The sequence below is a fragment of the Schistosoma mansoni genome (assembly GCF_000237925.1).
Source record: "Schistosoma mansoni, WGS project CABG00000000 data, supercontig 0170, strain Puerto Rico, whole genome shotgun sequence".
NCBI classification, from domain to species: Eukaryota; Metazoa; Platyhelminthes; class Trematoda; order Strigeidida; family Schistosomatidae; genus Schistosoma; species Schistosoma mansoni.
The window spans coordinates 422459-447155 of record NW_017386057.1 but is presented as its reverse complement, the minus strand read 5'-3'; the positions used below and the strand labels follow the sequence as shown (position 1 = coordinate 447155).

At 34.5% G+C, this 24697-nt stretch overlaps 1 protein-coding gene across 2 annotated transcripts in view; it reads right to left on the bottom strand.

Annotated features, from left to right (window-relative positions):
• Smp_132450.1 (ankyrin repeat and fyve domain containing,putative) overlaps positions 1 to 23393 on the bottom strand; it is a gene marked incomplete at its 5' end in the record, with an annotated part of 32663 nt that extends 9270 nt beyond the window's left edge. Inside the window, 17 exons of one of the 2 annotated variants that reach the window (XM_018796854.1) lie at positions 434 to 581; positions 2147 to 2326; positions 3476 to 3676; positions 4953 to 5124; positions 6524 to 6645; positions 7552 to 7630; positions 8453 to 8747; positions 10732 to 11080; positions 14533 to 14900; positions 16552 to 16724; positions 17498 to 17580; positions 18505 to 18693; positions 22541 to 22690; positions 22727 to 22850; positions 22879 to 23011; positions 23044 to 23162; positions 23200 to 23393. In XM_018796854.1, coding sequence (XP_018646851.1) covers positions 434 to 581; positions 2147 to 2326; positions 3476 to 3676; positions 4953 to 5124; positions 6524 to 6645; positions 7552 to 7630; positions 8453 to 8747; positions 10732 to 11080; positions 14533 to 14900; positions 16552 to 16724; positions 17498 to 17580; positions 18505 to 18693; positions 22541 to 22690; positions 22727 to 22850; positions 22879 to 23011; positions 23044 to 23162; positions 23200 to 23378 — 3064 coding nt within the window. The remainder of the gene's footprint in view (positions 1 to 433; positions 582 to 2146; positions 2327 to 3475; positions 3677 to 4952; positions 5125 to 6523; positions 6646 to 7551; positions 7631 to 8452; positions 8748 to 10731; positions 11081 to 14532; positions 14901 to 16551; positions 16725 to 17497; positions 17581 to 18504; positions 18694 to 22540; positions 22691 to 22726; positions 22851 to 22878; positions 23012 to 23043; positions 23163 to 23199) is intronic. The other variant, XM_018796843.1, reaches the window with a different exon arrangement.
• Between the last annotated feature and the right edge of the window lie 1304 nt (positions 23394 to 24697).

Genomic DNA, 24697 nt, shown 5'->3' with positions numbered 1-24697 from the left:
AATTCAAAGTAACTTAAAAATGTATAAGTAGTGATTTTGGATATGATAACTATTTTATATCACGACATAAAGCCAGGTTTAGAAAGAGGTTCTAAATAAGTTGTATGCACTTTCTTAGACTAAACTTCATTTTAAAGATGGTAATGTTCTCTAATGACTGTCTACTTGATGTCAGTTTCGCGACTGGACTAAGGGCAAAGCCACCTACCTTAGTCAATACTATCTATTACAAGTAAACTTTTAAAAGAGATTTATTGAAAAATAATTTTTCGTTCGTTCGTCTGTGATCGGAAAGGTTGACGAAATTACGAAATCCGAATGTTGTTATACCCCATTAGCGAGACGAGATGAAATTAACAAGATGCTTAGCAAAAGAGATTGGAATAAGAAAGTAGCAAAACTGTTAGCAATGAGACAGACTATATATACTTACGCGTATTACGTTCTGAATCTTGAGCATTGGGGTCAGCTCCATTCTCTAATAAACAATGTACTAATTCCGGTCTGTTGTAAATCACAGCCAAATGAAGACCATATTGTTTTTGTGGTGTCTGTGAGTTAATAGATGCACCGGCAAGAAGCTATTGATAATAAGAACAACAACTCACTCAAAATAATGATGGATGGAAATAAGAATTAAGATTTTTAGGTGAAAATAAGATAATCTTTGTAATATTCAGGGAAAAAAGGACTGTAAGCTGAATTTTATGTAGACATAAAAAAGTAGATAACAGTGTAAAGCATATGTGAATACACGAAATTCCGTGGGACAACAAACCTATATACATTTCAGCAATTAGATGTGTAAAAGGAAACATTCTACTCAAAGTAAACATTCCACGGTATACCTCATTTCTACAGTATGAAAAGAGGATGAATAATTAATACAAATCCTAGGTTGACCAGTAAGTTTATATAAAAGAATTAATCTAAATAAAGCGAGGACAACAATCGCAATATATATCATGCTTCTCAGTTGCCTGCCAGTTCAACAAAGCTCATGAAAACATTAACTGTAGCATGAGATATGAACATAATGATCAATTCAACTACCTAGACTTGAGCTTAAACAAAAGAACCATGAAGCAACTGAGAAGAGCAAATTCAAAAAAGAAACATGGATAAGGCAGATATCGTCCTATACTCTGTATATCAGTCAACCGGATAACTGTTATTACTATAATTTCCAATGGTGTACGAGTTCTAGAAGCCGAAACGCGGTAGTCAGAAAACTTTATTTCAACGCACAGTTCAAATTATACGATAAGCAGACAGCAAGGCGAGAGAATGAATTCATATTGAACATAGTTTAACAAGCAAATATTTATTTGCATGGGAATGGGTCATTGAGTGTTTAAGGGACTAACATTCACGAGGGTAACAGAAATACATTCGTAGGTCATCACATGCATTCAATCATATATACTTATTTATGTAAGTATAAATATAGATATAGAAAATATAAGCAAATTATTATGGTTTAAAATAACATTGTCTGTTAGCTAAATGGGTTAAGCTAAATATTTGACTAATTTTGACATAACCTGTATGTGGGTCAGATCACCATAAGACAAACCGCAATAGATTTTGTCTTATCATAATGTTTAAGTAAAAGCCCAAACGAAAAAAAGTTAGGAAAAACTTATCTATACTCCATAAAAAGGGACGAGACTTCAAGCAGAATTTATAAAGAGGATTAGAGCGGCGTTAATATGGAGCATCATTTTAGACTAACTGTTCCAAATATATCATACCAAATATTCCTTGAACCGATCAAAGGTTTGTCAATACCCTTTTAAAAGTCAACCCCGAATAGACTAGTGAATTGACATATAGCAAGTGTTGTCGATTGCTGTATGATAGATACTGCATAAGCTGAACAGAGCTAAAGAGCAAATGTACGTGTTAAACTAAGAATCGATTTATTTAACTAATTTATTTTCAATTAGTAGCCAAAATAATATATTTCTTTAAGTACTAATGTGACCATAAAATCAAATACGGTAAATAGGTTTTTAGGCATAACGTAAAGTATTCTACTGGCTAATCTCGGAGACTATAGAGATATCATAACTCATTATTAAGGTATTATGTGGTAATTCACTGGAAAACTGATACTACAAATAAAACAATCTTCATATCTTACCAAACTACGTAAAATATCCTCATCTACACCAGTTTTAATTGCTAAATGAAAGGGTGTGAGACGATGTACATCACGTACACAAGCATTCATATCAACTCCAATTTGAATAAGAAGAAAAATAGCTTCACGATCGAAATTTTCTATGGCAGTATGTAGAAAATTACGTCCTGAACTATCAACCTATTCATAATGCAAAATATTACAATTAGAAATTAGAAGATAATGTTTATGTTGAAATTTTAACACATTGCTAATGAAAATGAATAAAAGAGACAATTTTTAAGAAAGAGGTCCAAAAAGATGTTTACTTTCCCAGTTGAATATGTCATATGAATACACCCAAAACTATTACTATTAGAAGTATTAGGCGTGAAAACGTCTTTTCCATTTTCTCTATTTCAGGTCCCTAAATTTCAAATTCAGAGACCAAATTTTGGGAAGTGAGAAAAATATGTACAAATTGGTTAGTATGTTGTAATACATTTTATCGGTAAATCACATAATACATAACTACTAAACTACTATTTTCATAATATATAAAAAATCTGTTATGTATTGATAAGCTGACTTTTTTTATTTCCTGTAGTTACGAACACAAATATTATGCATTTTTATTTGCACAGTCGCTGAACAATAAGAGTCTTCAATAAAAGGGGGTTTATGGAGATTGTTAAAATAATTTGTTTACATCACGAATTGATCTTAGACAATCATCGAGAATCAAGAGGGACTGAATAACTGTTTCTTCCCAGCATGAGACTCCTAAATAGTGGGCACCCACTACCTTAATGTTAATTGAACCTACGGCCTTCATGTCTCATGACGAGAGCTTAAATTTTAGATTGCTGACTAGCCATAAAACGGTTTATATATCTAACTTTAATCCATTCGTGAAATCGCGCAACTATTCTCCAATGTCATCCATGGGTAACTTGCTTCTCACACCATGGTTGAACTCCAGTGGCCACAAAGACAGTTGGGCAATATCCAGAATTGATTTAAATTAGATATGTAAACCGCTGTACAGACGCTTAGTGGTCTAAAGGCTAAACACTTTCTGAAAGTCAAGAAGGTCGAGGATTTGACCCCCATTAAGGTGGTAAGTCCTCAATGGTTAGAAGACCCATAATGAGAGGAAACAATTGTCCAGTGATTCCTACTTTCAAATGGTTGTCTAACTAAGGTTAGTCCGTAATGTAAAGTATGTGGTAACAAAATCAACCGAACTAATAGCATGGTATTAAAAAGTTAATGAAAAGCTAATCATTTCACATAACTGAACTCAAATTATATAGCATAAAAAACTTTCATTTTTAACCAGTAACTAACTTGTAAGGCTAAAGAAGGATCTTTTTTCAAAAGATTTTGCGCAATTGTACGTTGACGTAAATCCACGGCTACATGAAATACGGTGTATGCTTGTGCATCACGAACGGTATAATCTATTTGTGGTGCTTCAATTAACAGGTTGGCAAGTTTTTCATTTTTTGATCTGATTGCCAAATGTAAGGCAGTTTCACCATTATAATCCTAGATGAAGCAAGATGACATGAAAATGATCAGCATCATATATCTATATCTATCTATATATCTATATCTATCTATCTATCTATCTATCTATCTATCTATCTATATATATATATATATATATATATATATATATATATATATATATATATATATATAAAGACATGATACTGATGTAATTTATTCCAAACATGATAAATATAACCCTCTTAGAATTTTTTTCATGATAACACCAAAACTTACTGTTTTCTACAGTACATACAATGTATATTTAGACCAACAGACAGTTTAGCGTAAGGTTTCATAAAAATTACAGGTTTAGGTTCAAAGATAATGGATAGTGTACGTGTAGATGAAATCCGATAATCGTTAGAAAAAGACTCGGTTGGATTCAAGGTAGATGAGCAGAGGAGTAACTAAAAATATATTTAATTTAAGTAAACCATTTATTATAGCAGTTGCTAATGAAAAGGTGTTTAAATTAGCCAGCGTTAAACTACTGAGTACAAGGTTCGAAACTTGCTACAGCCGATTTGGTGTAAGCAGCTAGATAGGTTCGCAAATATATGAAATAATGACTCGAAACAATGATCATAAATATTGACTTGGTATAATGAGTTTTGCTAACGTATTAACAATAAAACTGAAGACTTACACGATACTAATTTTCTAATAACTATGTTAAAATGAATAAATTAGGGTGACGAACTTTGACAGTCATTTCTTAGGATATCAGTATGCCTAATTTTTTACTGTGTAGTTAGTAAAAGACAATGGATAAAAATTTCATTTTCCACGAATTATGAGATTTCGTTCGATTCATGAACTGTTAGTAAATCTTATGATGTTTAAAAATTACACATAAAATTCATCATATCTGTCTAGTATAAGAATTTTGTATACAAATGACATTTTTAGGCTTTCATTGGATCTGTTAATTATGGTTTGCTGTGGTCCTTGATACTCTCGGTCAACCAGAAATAAGCCAAATGATAAGCCTAACCGATTCTCTACCAAATTTATGAGATAATATTATTAAAAACAAAATACAACTTCCCAGCAGCTTGTATTCTTGTAACAACTTCGAAATACATTTCATAGATCTCACCTAGTCGCTAATTCAAACGTATGCATAGATAATCTCAGGACCCTAGATCAAAACGTTCAGCTGCAAAATACCAAACAAAAATATACCACGCTACAAGAAACAATCGGAAAAAAGTGGGAAAAATCTAAAAATATTCATACAAATTTTTATTGATGCAATAAAGACATTTACCTGTTGGTTAATATATACACGATTACTGGAGATAAGTACTTCAACAAGTTCACACATACCAATTAAAGTAGCCATATGCAATGGAGATCGAGCTAATTCTGGTATAATATGATCAGATTTTTTCTTATCTACTGAATAATCAAACTGTGCACACGCATTGACATCACAGTTTCTGAATGAATAATTATTTGAGAATAACAGTTGAGAAAGAAAAACTAATGAAAATAGATTCTAACAAAGTGTGTGTATGTACGAAAATATTCTACACAATGGTTTGAAAATTCTAGACTCCGATTGACCGAACATTAACATCTACGCAGCTTTCATCTGCTAGAGAATAGCATTCACAATCCCACAAATAATAATCCAACATTATACGACAAACACAAAATTTCTGTACAATTTCTTATTCTTATGGAAATGCGAAACATAAGCAACAAAATAGTGATTAGTTGCCCAATCGGATTCTTTCATTGACAGTGTTCTTTAGAGCTTCTAGAGACAGAAACGCTAAAGGAAAAAGTAGTAAGAAACGCGTTTTCTGTGATCATAGTCATGTTCAAAACTAATTCATTATTTGCACTTGCTTCATTATTTTTTGGTTCATAGTTAGAAAAAGAGGTGATTAACCCACAAATTACCAACTCTTCGCATCTATCTTAAAATAAAAATGATAATTGACGCCATTTTTAAAACCAGTAATCTTATTGGACAGGAGGTGACTGATCCATAAAGGTAAGAGATACAAATTTTTAATTGATGGCTAGGTCGGGATGAATAGCAAGTTAATACCACTGTGGTATTAATGTTTTCCGACATGAATAGTGGTTCATTCATGAATTAATGAACACTATTTAATCTAGTGTGGGATATACATATCTTTACAAATATCTATACTTTTATTTGTACTATACATGATAAACCGGAATTGTTGAAAAATACGATAACGATACTTTAGTGATATTCAAAATAAGAAGGAAAATAGGATTTTATAAAACAGCGTTTTGTGGTTTTAGAAAGTTTGTTAGTTAGTCATAATCAATAAAGGGCCTGGCACAAATAATAATAATAATAATAATAATAGAAGTATACGTTTTGTGATGATTACAACAGTTTATCGAACTATAGTTCCATTAAGTATATAATGTAACAAAAAGTTAATAATTCAAACAACAATCATGCTCACAGACCATTTCAATCTGAATAAGACAATATTTAAAACATACTAATTGTAATTATATTCAATAAAAATATGAAGTTAAAAAAAATTAATATGCTGATTTATCTAAGCGACTTTTGAGTAACCAACAACAAATACTTAAGCAAAAGTGGTTGAGTCAAAAGAAAGTTCACTCTGTTTGGTATATTACAGTCAAGCACAGAGGTGAAACCTATGAGTAAAGGTTTCAACTGATAGTGAATTTCCCTACACCTTAACATTAGGCAACTATAAAATGTGAAAAATACACTGAAAAAAGTATTATCAAAATTTAAGTACAGTGGTAGCGAATATTGGGTAAGAAGAAAAAATCATTCAGTAACACGTAAATAGGTATACCAGCACCACTAACCGTTTTACTAGAAATACACCAGCCTCTTCATTATTCTCATGGATTGCCCGATGTAGTAGAGTGATTTTTGCATTTGTTTCATTAAACGGTGCCCATGAATTAACATCAGCTCCATGATTCACCTAGTGATAAAAAGTTTATACTTTAAAATTAACGAAAGTGACGAAATGAGTAATTTACCCAAACTACTGATTACTTTCAAAAATAAAAATTAAATTAGAAATGAGGTGAATTATTGAAATTTTTGAATGAACACAATTTCGTAGTTTGATTTTTCATCTAGAGTATGTGTCCTATTCAACTGAGCATGCTGTTTATTACATTTATTTGACTTGATGCATGTCAAACACAAAAGACATTGTTTTTTATGTAGTATGACCAATTGTGATCCAGGTATTTTATGCAACAGACTTTATTAAATCAGTTTAAGTATTCAGTTTAGTATGACTTCATAAACGGATATATAATCTCACTCAATCTAAGCTCCAAATGTTTTTTTAAGTAATCCAATCTCCCTTTGGTGGTTGGTGCTTATCAGAGAAATGTATCTTCTATATCACGGGAACTGATGCAACTCGCAGGAAGTTCTAATAATAATCACTCAGTGCCGCAGCTGAGGGTGTTACTACTGGATCACTGCACCTGTTAGTAACGTCCTGTAAAGCTGATATGTGTACGCTCACCAGTGAGTGACTAACCGGCAACAGAACATACATATGTTGTCATAGAACTTAGTTAATGTCGTATGGTCCTTTACACAATCAACAATTACATAATTAATTAATAACTAAATTATCTATGTTCTCACTCAAACAGTCAGTTAGGGGGGGTTAGCGCCTAGCACACTGTGTATCAGCATCAGATTTCGGACATCACTTGTTACAACATTCACGTAAAGATCTAATAGGGTGAACTTCATGCTGACAAGAATAAAACACCCTTAGCACTTACCTTTTCATGTTTAAACTGCGAAAATTTGGTAGAATTGGATAGAAAACACTTAATAATAGGATGTTTATACCACTTACCAAATAATCAGCTATTTTCCATCTTCTCAATTTCAATGCAGTCCATAGAGGGTTAATATATAACTGAGAGTCAGTTTCGCTGATTAATTTTTAAAATGCAACAAAAGAATAAATAAAATTTGATTTAATGGAGTTTAATTAATAAACTTCTGAATTAGATAGGGAAATAAATGTACAATTTCAAATTACCTATTTATTCACAGAAGACAGTTGACAGAAGTAGAAATACACATCTGATTTGATGTCTTTTTATTTCTAAAACCCACTAGGCAAAATAAAAGTAACAAGGAATATATCAGCTATGGCTACTAAAAACCAAAGGATAGTATTTAGTTTTTGGCTGCTGTATAGTAGGTTCGACTAGATCATAATAAATAAAGTAGTAATGAAACTCAGTAAATATTTGTGCATTCTGCCTTGCGTTAGATTTTTCGTACAGAGCTAGTGATACAACCAGAGGCTTCATCGAACCAAATAGAAGAATTTATACCTGCAGTCAAGCGACCGAAAGTCGAGCATATTAACCATACCAAACGTCATGCATAACTCAAAGGATGCTGTATGCAAACATATTGGTTACTGGAATACCAATTACTAAATCACTACGTATTCTGGCAAGGTTGTTTCCTACGAGATGAGGTTGCTGACTCCATGCCTTCCACAATGCCTAACCCATTGGATATACATGTCACATTCACTGACATAGATAGTTAGTATAAATACAACAATATATCAATCAATGAATAAGCAACTTATAGGACAATCCGTTGGAATAACATCCATCATATACACGGTCAGGATGAATTAGGTAAATAGACATGGAAACAAACATAAAAGAAATATAAATAATATTTAAATATAACTAATATTTTTAAGACTAGTAAAAACTATGAAATGATACTTCTCATTAATATCAGCATCATGTTCGACCAAGAATTTTACAACTTCGAATTGATCACGTTCAATGGATTGAATCAACAAAGATGGCTTATTACATTTTGTAGGTATTATACTCAGGAATGACTGAATAGTGTTATCGGATTCATTGATTTTAAAGTCAGGACTAGCTGATGTATTCTTTGATTGATTATACATAGATTCTAATATTCTCTTGACCAACTGAAACTGCTCCGACCACAAAAGTAAGCTGAGGACTGAATCACCAGACTCATTCAACAGTAACCAATCAACATTAGCTGTGGATGATAAATAGAGATAAGCATAACATATGTTTGGGATCTAACTAGATAGATTACTAAGGTGTAAGTGGAAATTGACAGGTGAGAAATGAAATATGACGAGGAAGTATAAAAAAGCTTTAACTAGACAATTCACACAATTGGATTTTGGCTCATAAACTATTAGTTAAGAGATATTTTGGCTAACAAAACGACCAGTGGTTGTAGTTTTCGCAGAATGAGCTAGATTTAATGACCAGTTAATTGTCTGTAAATAGCAAATAAAGGAGACTTCAATTTTATGTTTATGGAATATATCTTTTCTGTGGCATCAATTATCACGAAATCTGCACGTTAACTGAAACTCATTCTTAACAAATCACATATATTCATTTTATTATTAAAGTGATTACCGTCTGTCTTGTGAATGTGGACAAGTGAACAATTTTAGAGTAATTGACAATTGACAATTTGAGTACACGCTTTATACCCTGAAAATTAATTTCAATCCTGTGAAAAGACTTTCGTCAATTGTCATTTTAGAAGCTTCAAGTCGCATGCAAAAATAAAGACTTGGCTTTATAAAAATCTCATTCTCATCGGCCAATTTTCAGGGTCACAACCCAATAGTCTGACAAATACTTAAAAATTCCCATTCCCTAATTATCACAAGCAATAGTAAACAGAAGTTTACGTATTTACTTATTCTTTAACTATTGGATGTTTGGAATCAAAGAATAACACGGGATAGTGTGAGTTGTTAGCCAGTGCGCTTATTGAGTTGTTCAGGTAAATAGAGTAACAGTCATGCTGAATTGGATTTCGACTAGTATAACAGGAACACAAAGACCATAAGGCCGTGCACGCGCTGCTTGTGTTAACCATGAGAATTGTAAGTAGTGAATTTATGACTTTTGATTTTTGTTAGTCCTCAAACATGGACAAAGCATAGAAAACTAGGAAAAATATATCAATACAAACTGCCACAATTTTCGAGAATATACATTTTATAAGGAAATACAAATACACAACCACTATCTATCCAACCAACATATGACGACTGACTTAGTAAGGGTAGGTTTGAAGCGTTATCAAGCTGGTTGAATCATTGTATGAAACTGTAAAGTTGATACTTATTGATTTAGGGTATACGAAGTTCTCCAAATGAAGTCTATAGAAATCCCCTAGCAGGGAGCGACTCGAAAATTTTCAATGACAAATGTGCCCAGTTTTAACATTTTATCATCATAACCATTTTAATATCCACCTTTTTTATTAAAAATTCGTTATGTTGCAACCGGCTGCCACTATTTGCGATGATGTTGAAAAGTACGATAAGGGGGTAGGTGGCGTAATGGTTTAACGAAACATGACCTCCAAACATCAAGGTTACGAGCGTGGATTCTACTCCACTTATTTAGGTTTGGGTTACTGGATAGTATAACTAGCCATGAGGCTGTAACTTTCAAACAATAGGCTTCAAGTAAAAACACCGTTCCATCGGCATGAGTTCGAAAGATTAGACAGTGTCATTAAACCTCATACCAAAACGTCTGGCTGAAAGCTGAGTATACGAATCTGCACTAGTTGTATTTATCATAAGTTATAGTAGAAAAATGAATACATTAAATCTAAGTATGGAAGCCTATACGAGGTTATTGAAACAGTTCAAATATACCATTCAGTCAGTCTTGAATTTAATTAGCTAATTAACCATAAACACTACCATATAACACTTGACTGATAATCTTGAATGCAATAGTTTAACTAATTTGCAAAGTGTAGGCTTAAGTACTCGCTTTTTAGTCACATTTTTGTGTGAGGACTAATGATAAACTCCAGCTAACTGATAACAGAGTAACGTGGAGTTTGAACTTGTGACCTAATGGTTGAAAGCAAATGTTACTAGACCAACAACCCACTTTAAGTTAATGTACGATCCACCAAATCCAAACAGATATAGTGAAAACAGACTATAAATGAATAATGTATACTGACTAACCCTTGTTTTCGAGATAAAATTCGAATATTCCAAACATTTTGTGTTGTACAGCAAGATGTAAAGGACTGCAGTATATTTGTTGGGTAGACTTGTGATAACTTTTAATTACACTCAATGATGATGAATCTAACACCGATGTGGTAGAAGTGGCAGCACCGTTAACTGCTAAGTCAGTGAATAAACGTGAACTATTCACTTGATTTGATATATTATCCATAGGGTTAGATAAAAGATAGCAGTCATCATTACTTTCATAGTCATCGTCGAAAGGATTTAACGACTTCGTAAAGTTCCTTTGATTAGTTTCTTTCACACAAGTACTTTCGTAAGAAGTCTGTGACAGGATTTCCTAAATAGAATGGAAATTATTACTTTATGTCGTATTATTTTCTTTAATACGAAAACAATATTAAGAAATCAGCATCTTGTACAAAAACGAAAGAAAACTTCATGCTCTGAACGAAATAAATTATTATTATTAGATCAGTGTCAATGAGGAATGAGTATCGTTCAGTGATAAATGAGTTAGACTCCACTTGGTAAAATTACAGAAATGAATCCCCTTGCAGACAGAGTAAAAACAACAAGGTTTGAAGAATAAAATGAAATTATTAGTCCATTCCACCGTTTCTCATCAGCTGCATACAACTTAAAACAACAATTATCAGTACCATCATTAACAAATGTTTTGTATACTTCAGTATGTGAAGTTTAGATAAATGTTTGAAAGATAAGCAAAATAATAAAAATAATGGGGATACACAGTGTATGACTACATATAGTTAAGAAAGATGTGTGTTTACGTAATAAAAATTAATAATTCAAAGATGCTGCAAAGGTAGTGAAACCAATAATAAGTGATTATGTTATCGCTCATGTGATGTAATAAGCAGATATACCAACATCAATAAGATTGTGTAAGGTGTGAGTATCAGCAGACGGAATAAAAACAATTTAAACCATTTGAACTCTACCCTGACAGTTGAACGATCATCATTAGGAAGAATTATGACGCCTCATTGTGAAAGCCAAGATTCTTCGGTAATAATGAGGAAGATCCCATTCTAACAACCAGAGCATCATTTAGCACCTCTTTGAGATACTGAAAAACTCAACCAATTCAAGATAACTATCAACAACAGCTTCCGAGCCCTATAGGATCTACTGAAAGAAAAAGAAACTACTATGGTGGACAAATGGGAAGGGATCAAATATCACTAACTTCAACATGTCAGGAGGTTCTCGGCCGAAGCAAGCATCATCATAAGGAATGGATCTCTATCGAAACCCTAGACAAGATTCAAGAAAGAAAGAACAAGAAGACAGCCATTAACAACAACCGAACAAGAACAGATAAAGTCAACGTACAAGCTGAATGCACAGAAGCAAACAAGCAAGTAAAGGGGAACATTAGTCACGACAAGCAGAAATATGTGGAGACAACAGCGGAAAAAGCTACAAGAGGAAGAAATATGACACAACTATGTGTTACGATGAAGAAACTGGCAGGGAAACGTAGTAAACATGAGAGATCGGTCAACGACAAAGAAGACCAGGCAATCACTGAGATTTTAAAACAACAGAACGGATGGATGGAACACTTCAAGGAACTCTTGAATAGACCAGCTCCATTGAATTCACAGGATATCGAAGCAGCCTCCACAGACTTTCCCATCAATGCCACTCCACCAAAGATTGAAGAAATCAGGATGGCCATCAGACAAATCAAGAGTGGGAAAGCAGTGGGACCTGACAGTATACCAGCCGAAGCAGTACAATCAGACATAGACGCAATGCAAACATGCTCCACATACTATTCAGGAAATTATAAAAAACGATGGAGTTGGTGGATAGGACATACATTATGGAAATCATCAAACTACATCACGAGGCAAGCTCCTACTTGAAATCCTGAAGGGAAAACGAAAGAGGCAGACCACAGAACATATTTGAATTACTATTATTCCAGGTTAAGAAGGAATTCAATTAATGTGAAATGATTTTTCGAAAGAATCTTTGACATAGAATTTAAATATGATATTAACGAGAGATTAAACTATTCTGCCTATAGATATTTTCAGTAACTACGCGATTTACAACAAATTGAGAAACTATTAACTGAAAAAATATATTTTAACGTTGGTAAAGTGAAATTCTGTATGAATATTGTTTGACTGCTTTAGACATTATGAGCTAAGGGTATAATGTTAGACAGATTTATCAAATAAAGACACAGTATATGACTTGAATATTCGTGATATCGATTTTAATTGGATGAATGAGCGATTAGAAATAATTGATGGTTATCACTATAGTTGATCATTGTGAAATAGTGGATATGAATAAATTATCATACAAAAATTATAGGATGTTGTTATTTCTAGTTAAGTGTGAATTCTAGAGAATAAATATGCATGTTGCTTTCCTTCATTGATCAGAAGATGTTGTGAAAATCCTAGTGATAGTGTAATTGTGCACAAAACTCTTACTAAAACTCAAACACAAAAGCAATGGACTTACACTCTAACCTATTGTTAAGATGAAGCAAATATGTAATTTAGTAACTTAATTATCTGGTAGTTACGTCGGTTAAATGTATTCGTCTCATAAATTGTAAACATGCATTTATTAGGCACTTAATGTATATCAACTATTGCCTAATTCAATAATATTGAGATTAACCTATCAACCAGATAAGTAAATCATATATAATTTAGTGTAGTTTGATATAGTTTTTGAATCAGCGGTTACATTATTTGTGGATTGCCCCCAAATGCCCTGGTACGGCCGAGAGTGGGGAGAGTACGCTCTCTCTCGAAATGCTCCCACATGGCCACGCGAATATATAGCCTCTGACAGGGAAGTCCTACTCACTGCCTTCTCGTGGCGGGGGTGTTGTTTACGGAAGTGAGAGGACGGAAAGCGAATGTCCAGCGCTTTAACCGGGTTGGTGGACACAGCGAGTCCACCTAGGGGAGTTGGAAAACCCTGATTCCAAACCAATGGTGCACATGGGCTCCAGTATCTTGAGGGAACAAATGGCGTATGAACCTATTGTTGGTCACCGGCTACCATGGGACTGCATCTCCTTACGATGCTCCACTGCCTTGTGGATCAAACCTTTAGGTCAAAGGCTCGGGGTGTGGCCCCCTAGGAAAACCACCTGCTTCAGTCTGAGCGCCTGGGCAGTATCACAGCCCTCACACAAATCAAATGAGGTTTGTGAGGCGCATATTTATCTGGTGCTTTTTGTACCAATATTTAAGTGTTTAAATAAATAATAAATAAATAAATTATTTGTGGATTTGTTGTTGGTGCATAAATAAATCTTCGTCTGCAGTTTTGCCTTCTCCAGTGTATCAAACCATATCAGTCTTGTGATGTGGCAGGTAGCAGTTTTTTCCACAGTAATAACAAGTAGTAATATCGGTATCTTATGAAACCACAACATATATCTTCTTTCATAAAATTAAGGCTGTCGTAAAAATCTTGAGAAATTCGTATCATTTATATAGTATATATTATACTACAGATGTGGACTTACTAAATCCATATGATCGGTTACTACTGATAAATGTACTTTTTTGGACAGTTATTAGTACTGTTTATTAAGGAATTGAAAATTTCCTTACTAAAATTATTCGACTTATACTGAAAAAAACCACAAAAACGACTATTTTAATTAATAAATAAGTACTCAAAATAATCGATAAAACATCCCGCTTTTTTTAGCCCAATCGTTATTTAAAAAATTGTAATAAAACAGCAGTGTTAATTAAAAATTGTCCAAGATATATCTACCTCACCGTCTGATGTTATTATATTAACTTTGGAAAACCGTAAACGATTCGGGTCAGTGTCATTCCTCATAATCAAGCGATTGCACAAATTAGATAGTTCAGATTCTACGGCAACATGAAAAACTGTTTCTCCTTGAGTAAATGACTCTAAAGTAGGATCACATTGTGAACAATTAAGAAGAAATAAAGCAGCTGATTCCCATCCGATTCGTGAAGCAGCCAAAAGCAAAGTGTCACCTGGAAGTGGATTCTTCAAAGATTTACTATTCAATGCATAATACTGAACATCAGTAAATCTATAATTCACGTTAGCACCATTTTCAATCAACTGACTAGCGAAGTCATATGAATTACTTGTCAATGAGTTAGCTGCGAAGTATGCAAAAAGTATGAATGGGTAAGAAACAGTATAAATTGATGAACTCCCCAAAAAATACAAATTCAAGATAACAGATATACTGTAAGAGGTTTGAAACTTATCCAGATCGATAAACTACTTACAAAGTACTTGAGTATTATTAGAAAAATAGTCACAAACTTTAACCTTCACTAACTATATGAATTCGTTAATAAACCAATAGGATAAGTTAATTAATGTTATTATTTATTGTTGCTCAACGTACTATTAGTGTACAACTTTGAGTTGGTTTTTTATACCTTTTAAAGCTCATCGTTATAAAAACATTTACTAGTTGTCGCTTAGTCATCTTGAGCATTTCAAATATTTTACTACTACTGAGGATAGGGATATTACAATAAGGATAGTTGGCTGCCAAGTCAACTACACAAGCATTAGACAGCTAGTGTTAACGACTTGAAAAATACCTGATTTCCATTATAAAGAGAAAAATTATCAACTTATCTGAATACGTCAAGGGTCTCAATCACGGATTTGTGATGAACTGATGAGAAGTAATATCAATGACTTAAGTTTTATATCTTTGTTCATTTGCAACTTCTTCGGAGGAATAAATTATTATTTACAGAACTATGGAAATACAGTGTGATTTTAACTTACATGCATGAAATAACGTATACAATAACTTTTGTGACATAATACATAATCTATTAACTTTTTCCATATATGACTGGCTAAATTCGTCAAAAGAGCTATTCAACATGAACATTCAAAGCTTGGTGGATTCGCGTAAAAGCCAGAATGAATGATGGCAATACAGGATATCCTTGGCGCCTTTGTAATGCTAGTCTGACGGTAAAATGTTGGGTCTAAAATTTGTTGGATGTTAGTTCACTCTGTGTTCAATTACTGTTGTTTCCAAAGGGCTGTTGACATCCAGTGTCAACATCATTTTAGTAATACTGAGGTTCACCAGTGTATGTTCGGGCACAACGACGAAATTCGAATCAGAGTTGTCATCTTATGACAATAGTTTTCGGTGGCTTGGTCATGTGTTAGGAATATCAAAACAGTGACATCCACATTGTATAATAATTGGCGATGCCAGGATAAGGTGAGAAAAGAGAGATGGTAGGTTTATGACATGGCTTTATAGTATGAAAGAAAGCTATGTAGGATGTGCATTTGTGTGGCACAGCTAAAGTCCCAGAAATAAACAACTCAGGGGCTTAAGATATAATAAGATATGGCTCACAATAGCAATTCCGATCGTGCTGCAGTTTTCTTTTACGTCCATAAAAATGGAAACTCACTCATCTAAAAGAACTGGTTGTTTTTTAACTGGATTGTTTCTCCTATTGTATACTATTCTCATTCATTTTTATTTATTTACCTAAATTTCTTTATCGCTTCACAATTACACCTTATTTGCATGGCACGTATTTATTTCGGTGCTCAGTCGTATCAGTGTTTATGTTGATTAAATCAATCAATAAAATACACAAAGATCTGCTTAGATTTAAGCTTATTAACCAGCTGTTGGAGGACAAGTGCATAAACCTCCTATCTAAATTCTTATATATAATGCAAATATTTCCTTACAATGGCTAGGTGGTTTATTACTATAAGTATTTAACAACGATAACAGAAATGATAACATACATTCAAATCCACAAATACTTGAATCACGAAAATTGAACTTTCTGACAAGCGCTAACCACAGTGGACATAATCCTTGATTATTTGGTAAATCTAAATTAGGCTTCTTGGAATGATTGATCAGCAAATTAAATAAACCCGAATTATTATGCAAAATAGATAAATGCAACGGTGAACTAAAAGAAAAATGATTTTTTAAACAGAAGGTCAATTCTCTCATTCGTTGAAACAATAAAAATGTTCTTTATGACATTTCATTATACAGTATTATATTGTTACACAAAAAAGTATACAGGCGGTCAATTAGATTTAAAAACTAAATCCATTTCGAATAGTTTTTTTAAGCAAGTATAATAGACAGATAATCATTCAAACCTCCAGGATAAACAGAAAAACACCACTAAACAGTTTACTGTTTGTTTGATCCTTTCTTTAAAGTATGTTTGGAATCATAAAAAGGAATTTGTTAATTTTCCATTAGAATTAAAATGTCTAGGAAGAGAATTACGAGTGGTATTCAGTGAAAGATACGATTACTTTAATCGTCATTTGGAAATACTTTAAAACGACAAAAAAGGAGCTTCATTAGTAAGATTTTTGGAAAGATACCTAGTAAGCTAGGAGGTGAAGTTACTTATATGGTTGCTAACAATTCGAAGTCTGTTAACATGTTCCAGTAGTGACAAAAACTGTAAAGACGTAATTTTAAAAATTCTGATACTTTGCATATTTGTGTCCATAAAATTAAATGTTTATTACTTGTTAAGACACTTTCAACAAAAGCAACCAAGAGAATGTCTACGAAAAACTGAGATATTATTTCATTGTATTTGTTTGGATGCCATGATTAAACGAAATATGATTAGTAGATCTGTTAAGTAAACATTAAAATAAAATATCATTATAAAACAGCCTCACGATTTAAGAATTTCGTCAGAAAATAGCTTACTTTCCATCTATATCTTGAGAAGAAATATTAGCACTCCGTTTGATTAACGTTTTTGCTATATTTATCACAGCTTCTGACACTTCCTGTGCATCGGTTACTGCAAGGTTATGAAGTAGTGTGCGAGACGAGATTGAATCACAGAAGTCACACTTAATTTAAAACAAAACAAATTAATATTTATTGATTACTATCCAAAATCTAAACGAAAATATTGATTCGACATTGTTATATACGTTTATTGATGTAAAAAGGTTATTTTTCATAGAATAAACGAAACTGTACATAAACTATTCCTAACTTTAGGAAAAACTGGCTATAACTAAGAAATCTCTTACCTTGCGTTTTTACCAGCAAAATGAAGAGTTATAAGTATATGTATTGGGTAAACAGACAAGTAAGACCACATAGTACCTTCATTGTAAAAACAAACTATATGCTTTCCTTATCTTCTTGAATGAGACTTTTTTTTTAAATCGTACAAAAACTAACTTAAACTTTAAAACTTTAAGGAGAATAAATACCTGGTACAATCCCTAAGAGAATGCTAGGTGATACTGAGTAACCGAGGTTTATCATAGTGACAAAGAATGAATACAACATATTCATACTAATAACATAAAAAGATGATCCAACTTAGTAATCAACAAACAATCCATGAAGTGGACTTATAGCCATATAGTGTATGAAGAATATAGATACTACACGTCCACTTAAATTGAATTGGAACTGAAACACGTCACATGATCATTCTAAAACAGGGAATCGAACCGAGCTGATCTACTCCTCCATGAGACCTTCGGTCTCAAGAGCGAACACTTAACCTCTAGACCACTGAGTCGGCATCCAACTGTGTCAATGTCTAACTTCAGTCAACTCACTATATTGAAATTCAACAATCTCCATGACCCTATACTGATAAACCGTAATTTATCTGATCTTTTAATAAATTAAGGTTAAAATGTTTACAAACCAATTACATTGGAACCACGAAGCAAGAGAAATTGAACAGCTTCATATTGTCTTTTTCTAAACGCAAACTGAGTAACAGGTTGCTTTTCATCAGTAGAACCAATAAGTGCGTTTATATCTGCGCCTAGACCAATTAGTTTCTCAGCAAGCTCGAAATGTGCATCCTTTAGGGCCATATATAACGGAGATAGTCCATTTTCATTCAGTTGATTTACGAGAAGTTTAGCCTGGAACAAAGAATGTTAACAAAACTGATGAATTACAAGACTATAGTAATGGTAATAAAATTAGATATGTCATCTATGGAAGTCTAACTTTATACTAGTGTCAATCAGCGACACGGTACTTCGATAACTTATTGTTATTCCGTACACTAGGATATGAGAACACCTGTTGCGTTACATTTTAACTTACAGGACGGTATTATCTGAATACTCTTAGTCAGTAAATGGGTCCTTAAGCACAAAAAATTCTCACAAACCTATATATCTTCTAAATTCCACTCGGAGTTTAATAGGCAATAATGATAGTTCGTTTCAGATGAAACTCGACAAAATACAACTAGGAAGTAGCTGAAGACCAGTTAAATAGTTCTTTAGTATTTCTTCTATCACGTGAACGGTATGTTATAAATGTTTACTAATTGTGTCTTTGAGTAATATTTTCAAAAGCATCACTGTTCTCTGGAGAGTTAAATAAGTAAAAGTACTTAACTTATAACTTCAGGGTACTTAAATTTCTTATATTACTGTAATCTATTGTTTCATGTGATTACCGTGTAAAAACTGTAAGGTCATAGTAACCTACCTTGCTAACTATAATCTAAAAGAGAAAGACAGTCACTGAGATCCCAGGTTGAAAGTTTAACCGACTTATTATATTAGGATGTTGCCAATTGTACAGTATTCACCTCTTGCAATAAGTACTAAGTTGACGCTATTACCGAAAAACTTAAGTTAGGGTAACAGTGTTAAGCTATAGCTGAACAAACTTTCGAATCCCAAAATATCTTTATTAATGATAGATGATCGTCTCGCAACTGTTGCTGCTACCTTAACGTTATGGTCAGGCTTGCTTAACGTGATGACTCAAGAGGGCTGTATTAGCTGGAACACATGTTCCTTTAGGCCCTACCATTCCAGGAAGGTTGGTTGTAGGACGGTAAGATTAAAATTGGAAACTTCAGATCTGAGGCAAAATTCGTACTGTTGACTGTATGAAGCTGTGACAGCAGTAAGGTGTTTTCCTCGGAGAGCCAGTATCTAAAGCGATCCTGCCTTCTCACACAGGAAGGGGTTTGAAAAGGTCGACCCTGAAAAAGTCACACTTCACCATAAACCTCGAATTTCTGTCTCCAGGAGTAAGGTTTTTTTGAGGTATGGAGCTAGCAGATAGAAAACAGCAGAGCCTTATGGACTAACGTCTGAGATTTTTAAGGATAGTGGCCAAGTTTTATCAGTCACATTATCTGAAATCTTAGCTAGAATCCTGAAACTGGGCGTCATTTTATCTTACTAGTCTTGACCGCTAATGGTCCCAGTTTTTAGGAAAGGACAAACATCTTGTGATAACCACAGAGGGGTCGGTTCAACTTATATAGTGTCTAAAACATTAGTCTCAGTAATACTTCGAAGTCTAGCGTCATGCTGGTTTCAGACATGACACCAAATATTTGCAATCTAGGAGGCTCTGGGACACAGATATACTTTTTGAAGTTCTACAAGTTTTATTTTTTGACCTTAAAGTGGTATTCGACTCCGTTGATCGTGAGGTTCTGTAGTAGTGTCTGTTTCTGAAAGGTGTACCAAAGGAGTACATTACCGTTGTATAGTTTTTCTACCCGAACACTACCAGTCGAGTCAGAGCTCATGATTATTAAGAATAGAGGATTCTCTTACATTAGTGGTATTCGACCATAGGTGCCTTTGAAGCATTAGTTGTTTATTCTGGGACCACCGAGTAAGCGATGTCTGGGTTAGGAATAGAGTATTAGTTAAGAACGGTAAATTGATTGATGAGGTGGTATATCCTCATAAACTGGTGGTTTGAACACGTGTTACATACTCCTGGCTACTCTCTACCACGATGGGCGATGTTACCTTCCACATCCATCAACCCGGTTAGAGCGCTAGACATTTGCTTTTCATCCTCTCGATTTCGTAAACAACACCCACGCCACAATAAGGCAGTGAGTAGGACATCCCTGACAGTGGCTGTATACGCGTGGCCATGTGAGAGCATTTCGGGAGGGAGAGCTAACTCTCTCCACCCTCAGTCGTACCAGAGAATTCGGAAGCGTAATTACTCCACATTAAACTTCTAAGTCACTACGTTTACCTATCTCAAGAAATGAATCAACGTAGTGTATCTTCATCTTTCCCATAGTTTACTTGGGAGGCAGAAGATGTTCAGCCAAAGAAAGCCAGGTTGGTGTTGCGTTGCCACCGAATAAGTAAACGTAAATTAAGTAACCACACACTCTCGAGACATATATCTAGCGTTATGATAAATTGCTTAGTATCCTGTAATTAATCTCATGGCTTCAGTAAGATACTCAATTGAACTTTATTTATGTAAAATCATCGGGTGTTCCACTTAGCGTCACCGAAAGCAAACGAGTTTCCGCATATATACACAGTTGCGATTAAAAACCACATAGATGAATAATATCTAAAACCAAATTGATTTGTGTATCTTCACTTTAGTGACATAATGCACTGTGGCACACAAATTGGTCCCTAAATTTATAAATACTGAAACGATGTCGTACAGACTTACGATGTTTGCCCCCAAATGCCCTGGTACGGCCGAGAGTGGGGAGAGTACGCTCTCTCTCGAAATGCTCCCACATGGCCACGCGAATATATAGCCTCTGACAGGGAAGTCCTACTCACTGCCTTCTCGTGGCGGGGGTGTTGTTTACGAAAGTGAGAGGACGAAAAGCGAATGTCCAGCGCTTTAACCGGGTTGGTGGACACAGCGAGTCCACCTAGGGGAGTTGGAAAACCCTGATTCCAAACCAATGGTGCACATGGGCTCCAGTATCTTGAGGGGAACAAATGGTGTATGAACCTATTGTTGGTCACCGGCTACCATGGGACTGCATCTCCTTACGATGCTCCACTGCCTTGTGGATCAGACTTTTAGGTCAAAGGCTCGGGGTGTGGCCCCCTAGGAAAACCACCTGCTTCAGTTTGGGCACCTAGGCAGTATCACAGCCCTCACACAAATCGAATGAGATTTGTGCGGCGCATATGTATCTGGTGCTTCCTTGTACCAATATCTATGTGTTTAAATAATAATAATAATAATATACAGACTTACGGTATCAGTAACCACATAACGTCAGTGAGGAATGCCCTTTTTGAACTATTTAACCCCTTAGTTTTGTAAGAAATTCAAAGAAATGAAACGAAAAAATCGTATAGTCGTGTACTACAAATATAACAGACCATCATCGACGTTCTCTTCTTCTAAGACAGAAGTATACTTATCATCTCAATACACTACATTGAAGCCAACGATATAACCCCTTTTACAACTTTTAGGTAATAGGTGGATGCGCATTGCTGAGGAGTCCCATCCAATGCTTCCAAGTTTTCAATGGCGGTCTAGATTAGGTCAACTCATGAATTCAACTGTTATAAAAAGTAATTCCTTATCGAGATAGAGCTTTACTTTGTTAAGCAACGGTTAATTTTCGGGAGGTGATAAAAACTTGAGGAGCAAACCATACAGTGTGTAGTGTGACTAATCTACGATAACGACTGACTGACATGGTTGTGATAGCACATGAACTTAACTAAAATTAAGCGGAACACGAGTTATCACAGAATTCAAAAGAGCGTGCTCTGAAGACATCGAAATGCTATTGCAGATAGCCACTTGTGATGGATGTAAATTTCGAGAAAACTGGCATCTGCATTGAGATGATATATAAGCGTTTTAGCTGGACCATCTCATAGAAAAATTCATGGCAGCTCCCAATAAAAACAATCTTCAAAAAATGAAATAAATGGTCAATAGAAATTATTGTAAATATAAACCATGCAAATGACAGGTTAAATAAAATACCTTTGGATGATCAACGTTAAGCAAAGATAAAACTGTGTCATCTCTTCCAAGTTCAATTGCTGAGTGTACAGGGAACTTGGAATACTTCTCGAGAAAAGATTTCAAGACAGGAGCGGAAACTGTAGAAATTTCTTCCACTGAAAAATTAGGCTGAAAAACTTGGTAAATTTTAACCGAATAGCGTACCCATACACCTGAGATGAACAAAAAGCAATGGTCTAGCAACCGGGTAGCTCTTAATCTATACGAGGACGAATATAATGACAAACAGTTTTCTCTTGACACTAGAGGAATTAAAGCGATTTCACACCTACAACTTTAGAAATAGGAATACTTACTGGGTAAATAAGGAAGGCAAGCAAAATTCTCGTGCAAGTGTCATTAAATCGGACAAACATTGTGCTTCGTACTCTTCCAATATGCCCCTATAAGCCCAATGAATAAATGCCTCGCATACATTTTGACAATAACCTAAAGAAACTAAAACAAAGTGGTCTAACTACCTTGTATATTTATATATTCTACACCATCCTTTGTATAAACATTCCAAACTCCTCCTCTGGCATCGAGAACAAATTTGTGTCCTGGGACAAGAACGTTCGGTGTTTTGAATAGTACATCACTACCATAAGTTATTAGAGAGGCCATGTTGCAGCTACCTGTATTTCGTATTCAAAAACAGACCCTCAACAAATGCGAGTATATTCCCACAAAAATTCTGTTCCCTGTGGCCGAGTTCTGTCGTCAGCATTTCATTTTCTTTTTCAAGCTTTTCAACCCTGTCTCTAAGTTTCTGATATTCTAACTTAATATTAGATATATAAAAGTCCGAAGCCATAGGAAAAGGATAACCTTGGGGTTTAAAATCTCACAACCCACTTCAATCCTCAATACCTATTTGATAAGGTATTGTGAATCAAATGGTTCAAATGGTTGAGGACGGAATAGAAGAAGCTTTCGCTTAACGAACTTCCGTGTCTTGTCTTAAAGGACTCCTGGGAAGTCACTTGGACCAGCTCAGTCGACAGCGAATTCCAGCATTTAAAAACTCTTACGTAGAAGAAGTTGTCTGCAGTCTGTTCTGCTATGTTGGGTCTCCAGTTCCTGGGTGTTACCTCTTAGGTAAGTGTTGTGACTAAGCTTAAGAAGATGTTTAAGGGGATGACCAGAAGTAATAACGAGTTCTTCACTTCCACCTTTAGGTACTACTGTATGGTTTCAGGTCATTTGTATCGTTCACTGTGGTCTTTTTGGCAGCTCGTTTGCACAAATTGTATGAAATTTGATAGTGCATTGTGAGGTTCTATCATTGAAACTCCCCACCATGGTTGAGTAAGAGCGTTCGCATCCTTCTCCGTAAAAGGAGAATGTGTGATAGATTTAGGTTACTGGGGACTGATGAGGAAAAATCTCAGTATCAAAAAGCTCGGAATACCTGCGCCTCGACCCACCGTAATTCTAGAAAGCTGTACAAAGAGGAAATTGTTAAAGAATCCATAGAATGTCCTAAACGCTTGTGTTCGTATATAAACCAAAGGACAAAAAGAAGAAATGTTCCTTCACTATGTGGAGATAGCACTGCCTCATCATTAGTGGAGGACGACTTTGGCAAATCTCAAGTATTCTCAAACTACTTTAGCAATGTATATACCATAGAAACACTCTTCCCATCAGTCCATGACAACCCACCCCACACAAACGCTGGACAGCGTGACTATTAAAGAACTCGTTGTCTTTGGTCTGCTAAGTAAGCTTGACATCGGCAAATCCACTGGAGCTGATGAACTGCAACTTAGGTTACTAGAGGAATTGGTTAACTTTATTGCGAACCCTTTAAGTATATGTTTTAATCTCTCCGTAACCCAGGGTCGTTTACTAAAAGACTGGAAGAACGCCATAGTAAGTCCTATCTTCAAAACAGGTACAAAAGCCGACTTATTAGCATAACTAGTGTGGTTGTTGAAATCTTAGAAAAGATTTGAAACGAGCTGTTTAAGCACCTCGATGAAAACCGGATCCTTTCGGAGAAACAGCATGGTTTTAGAATAGATTATTCTTGTCTCACTAACTTATTAGTCGCTCGTGAAAGCTGGTGCGCTCTTAAGGACCAAAAGTTACCCGTAGACGTAGCCTACTTCGATTTTAGCAAAGCTTTCG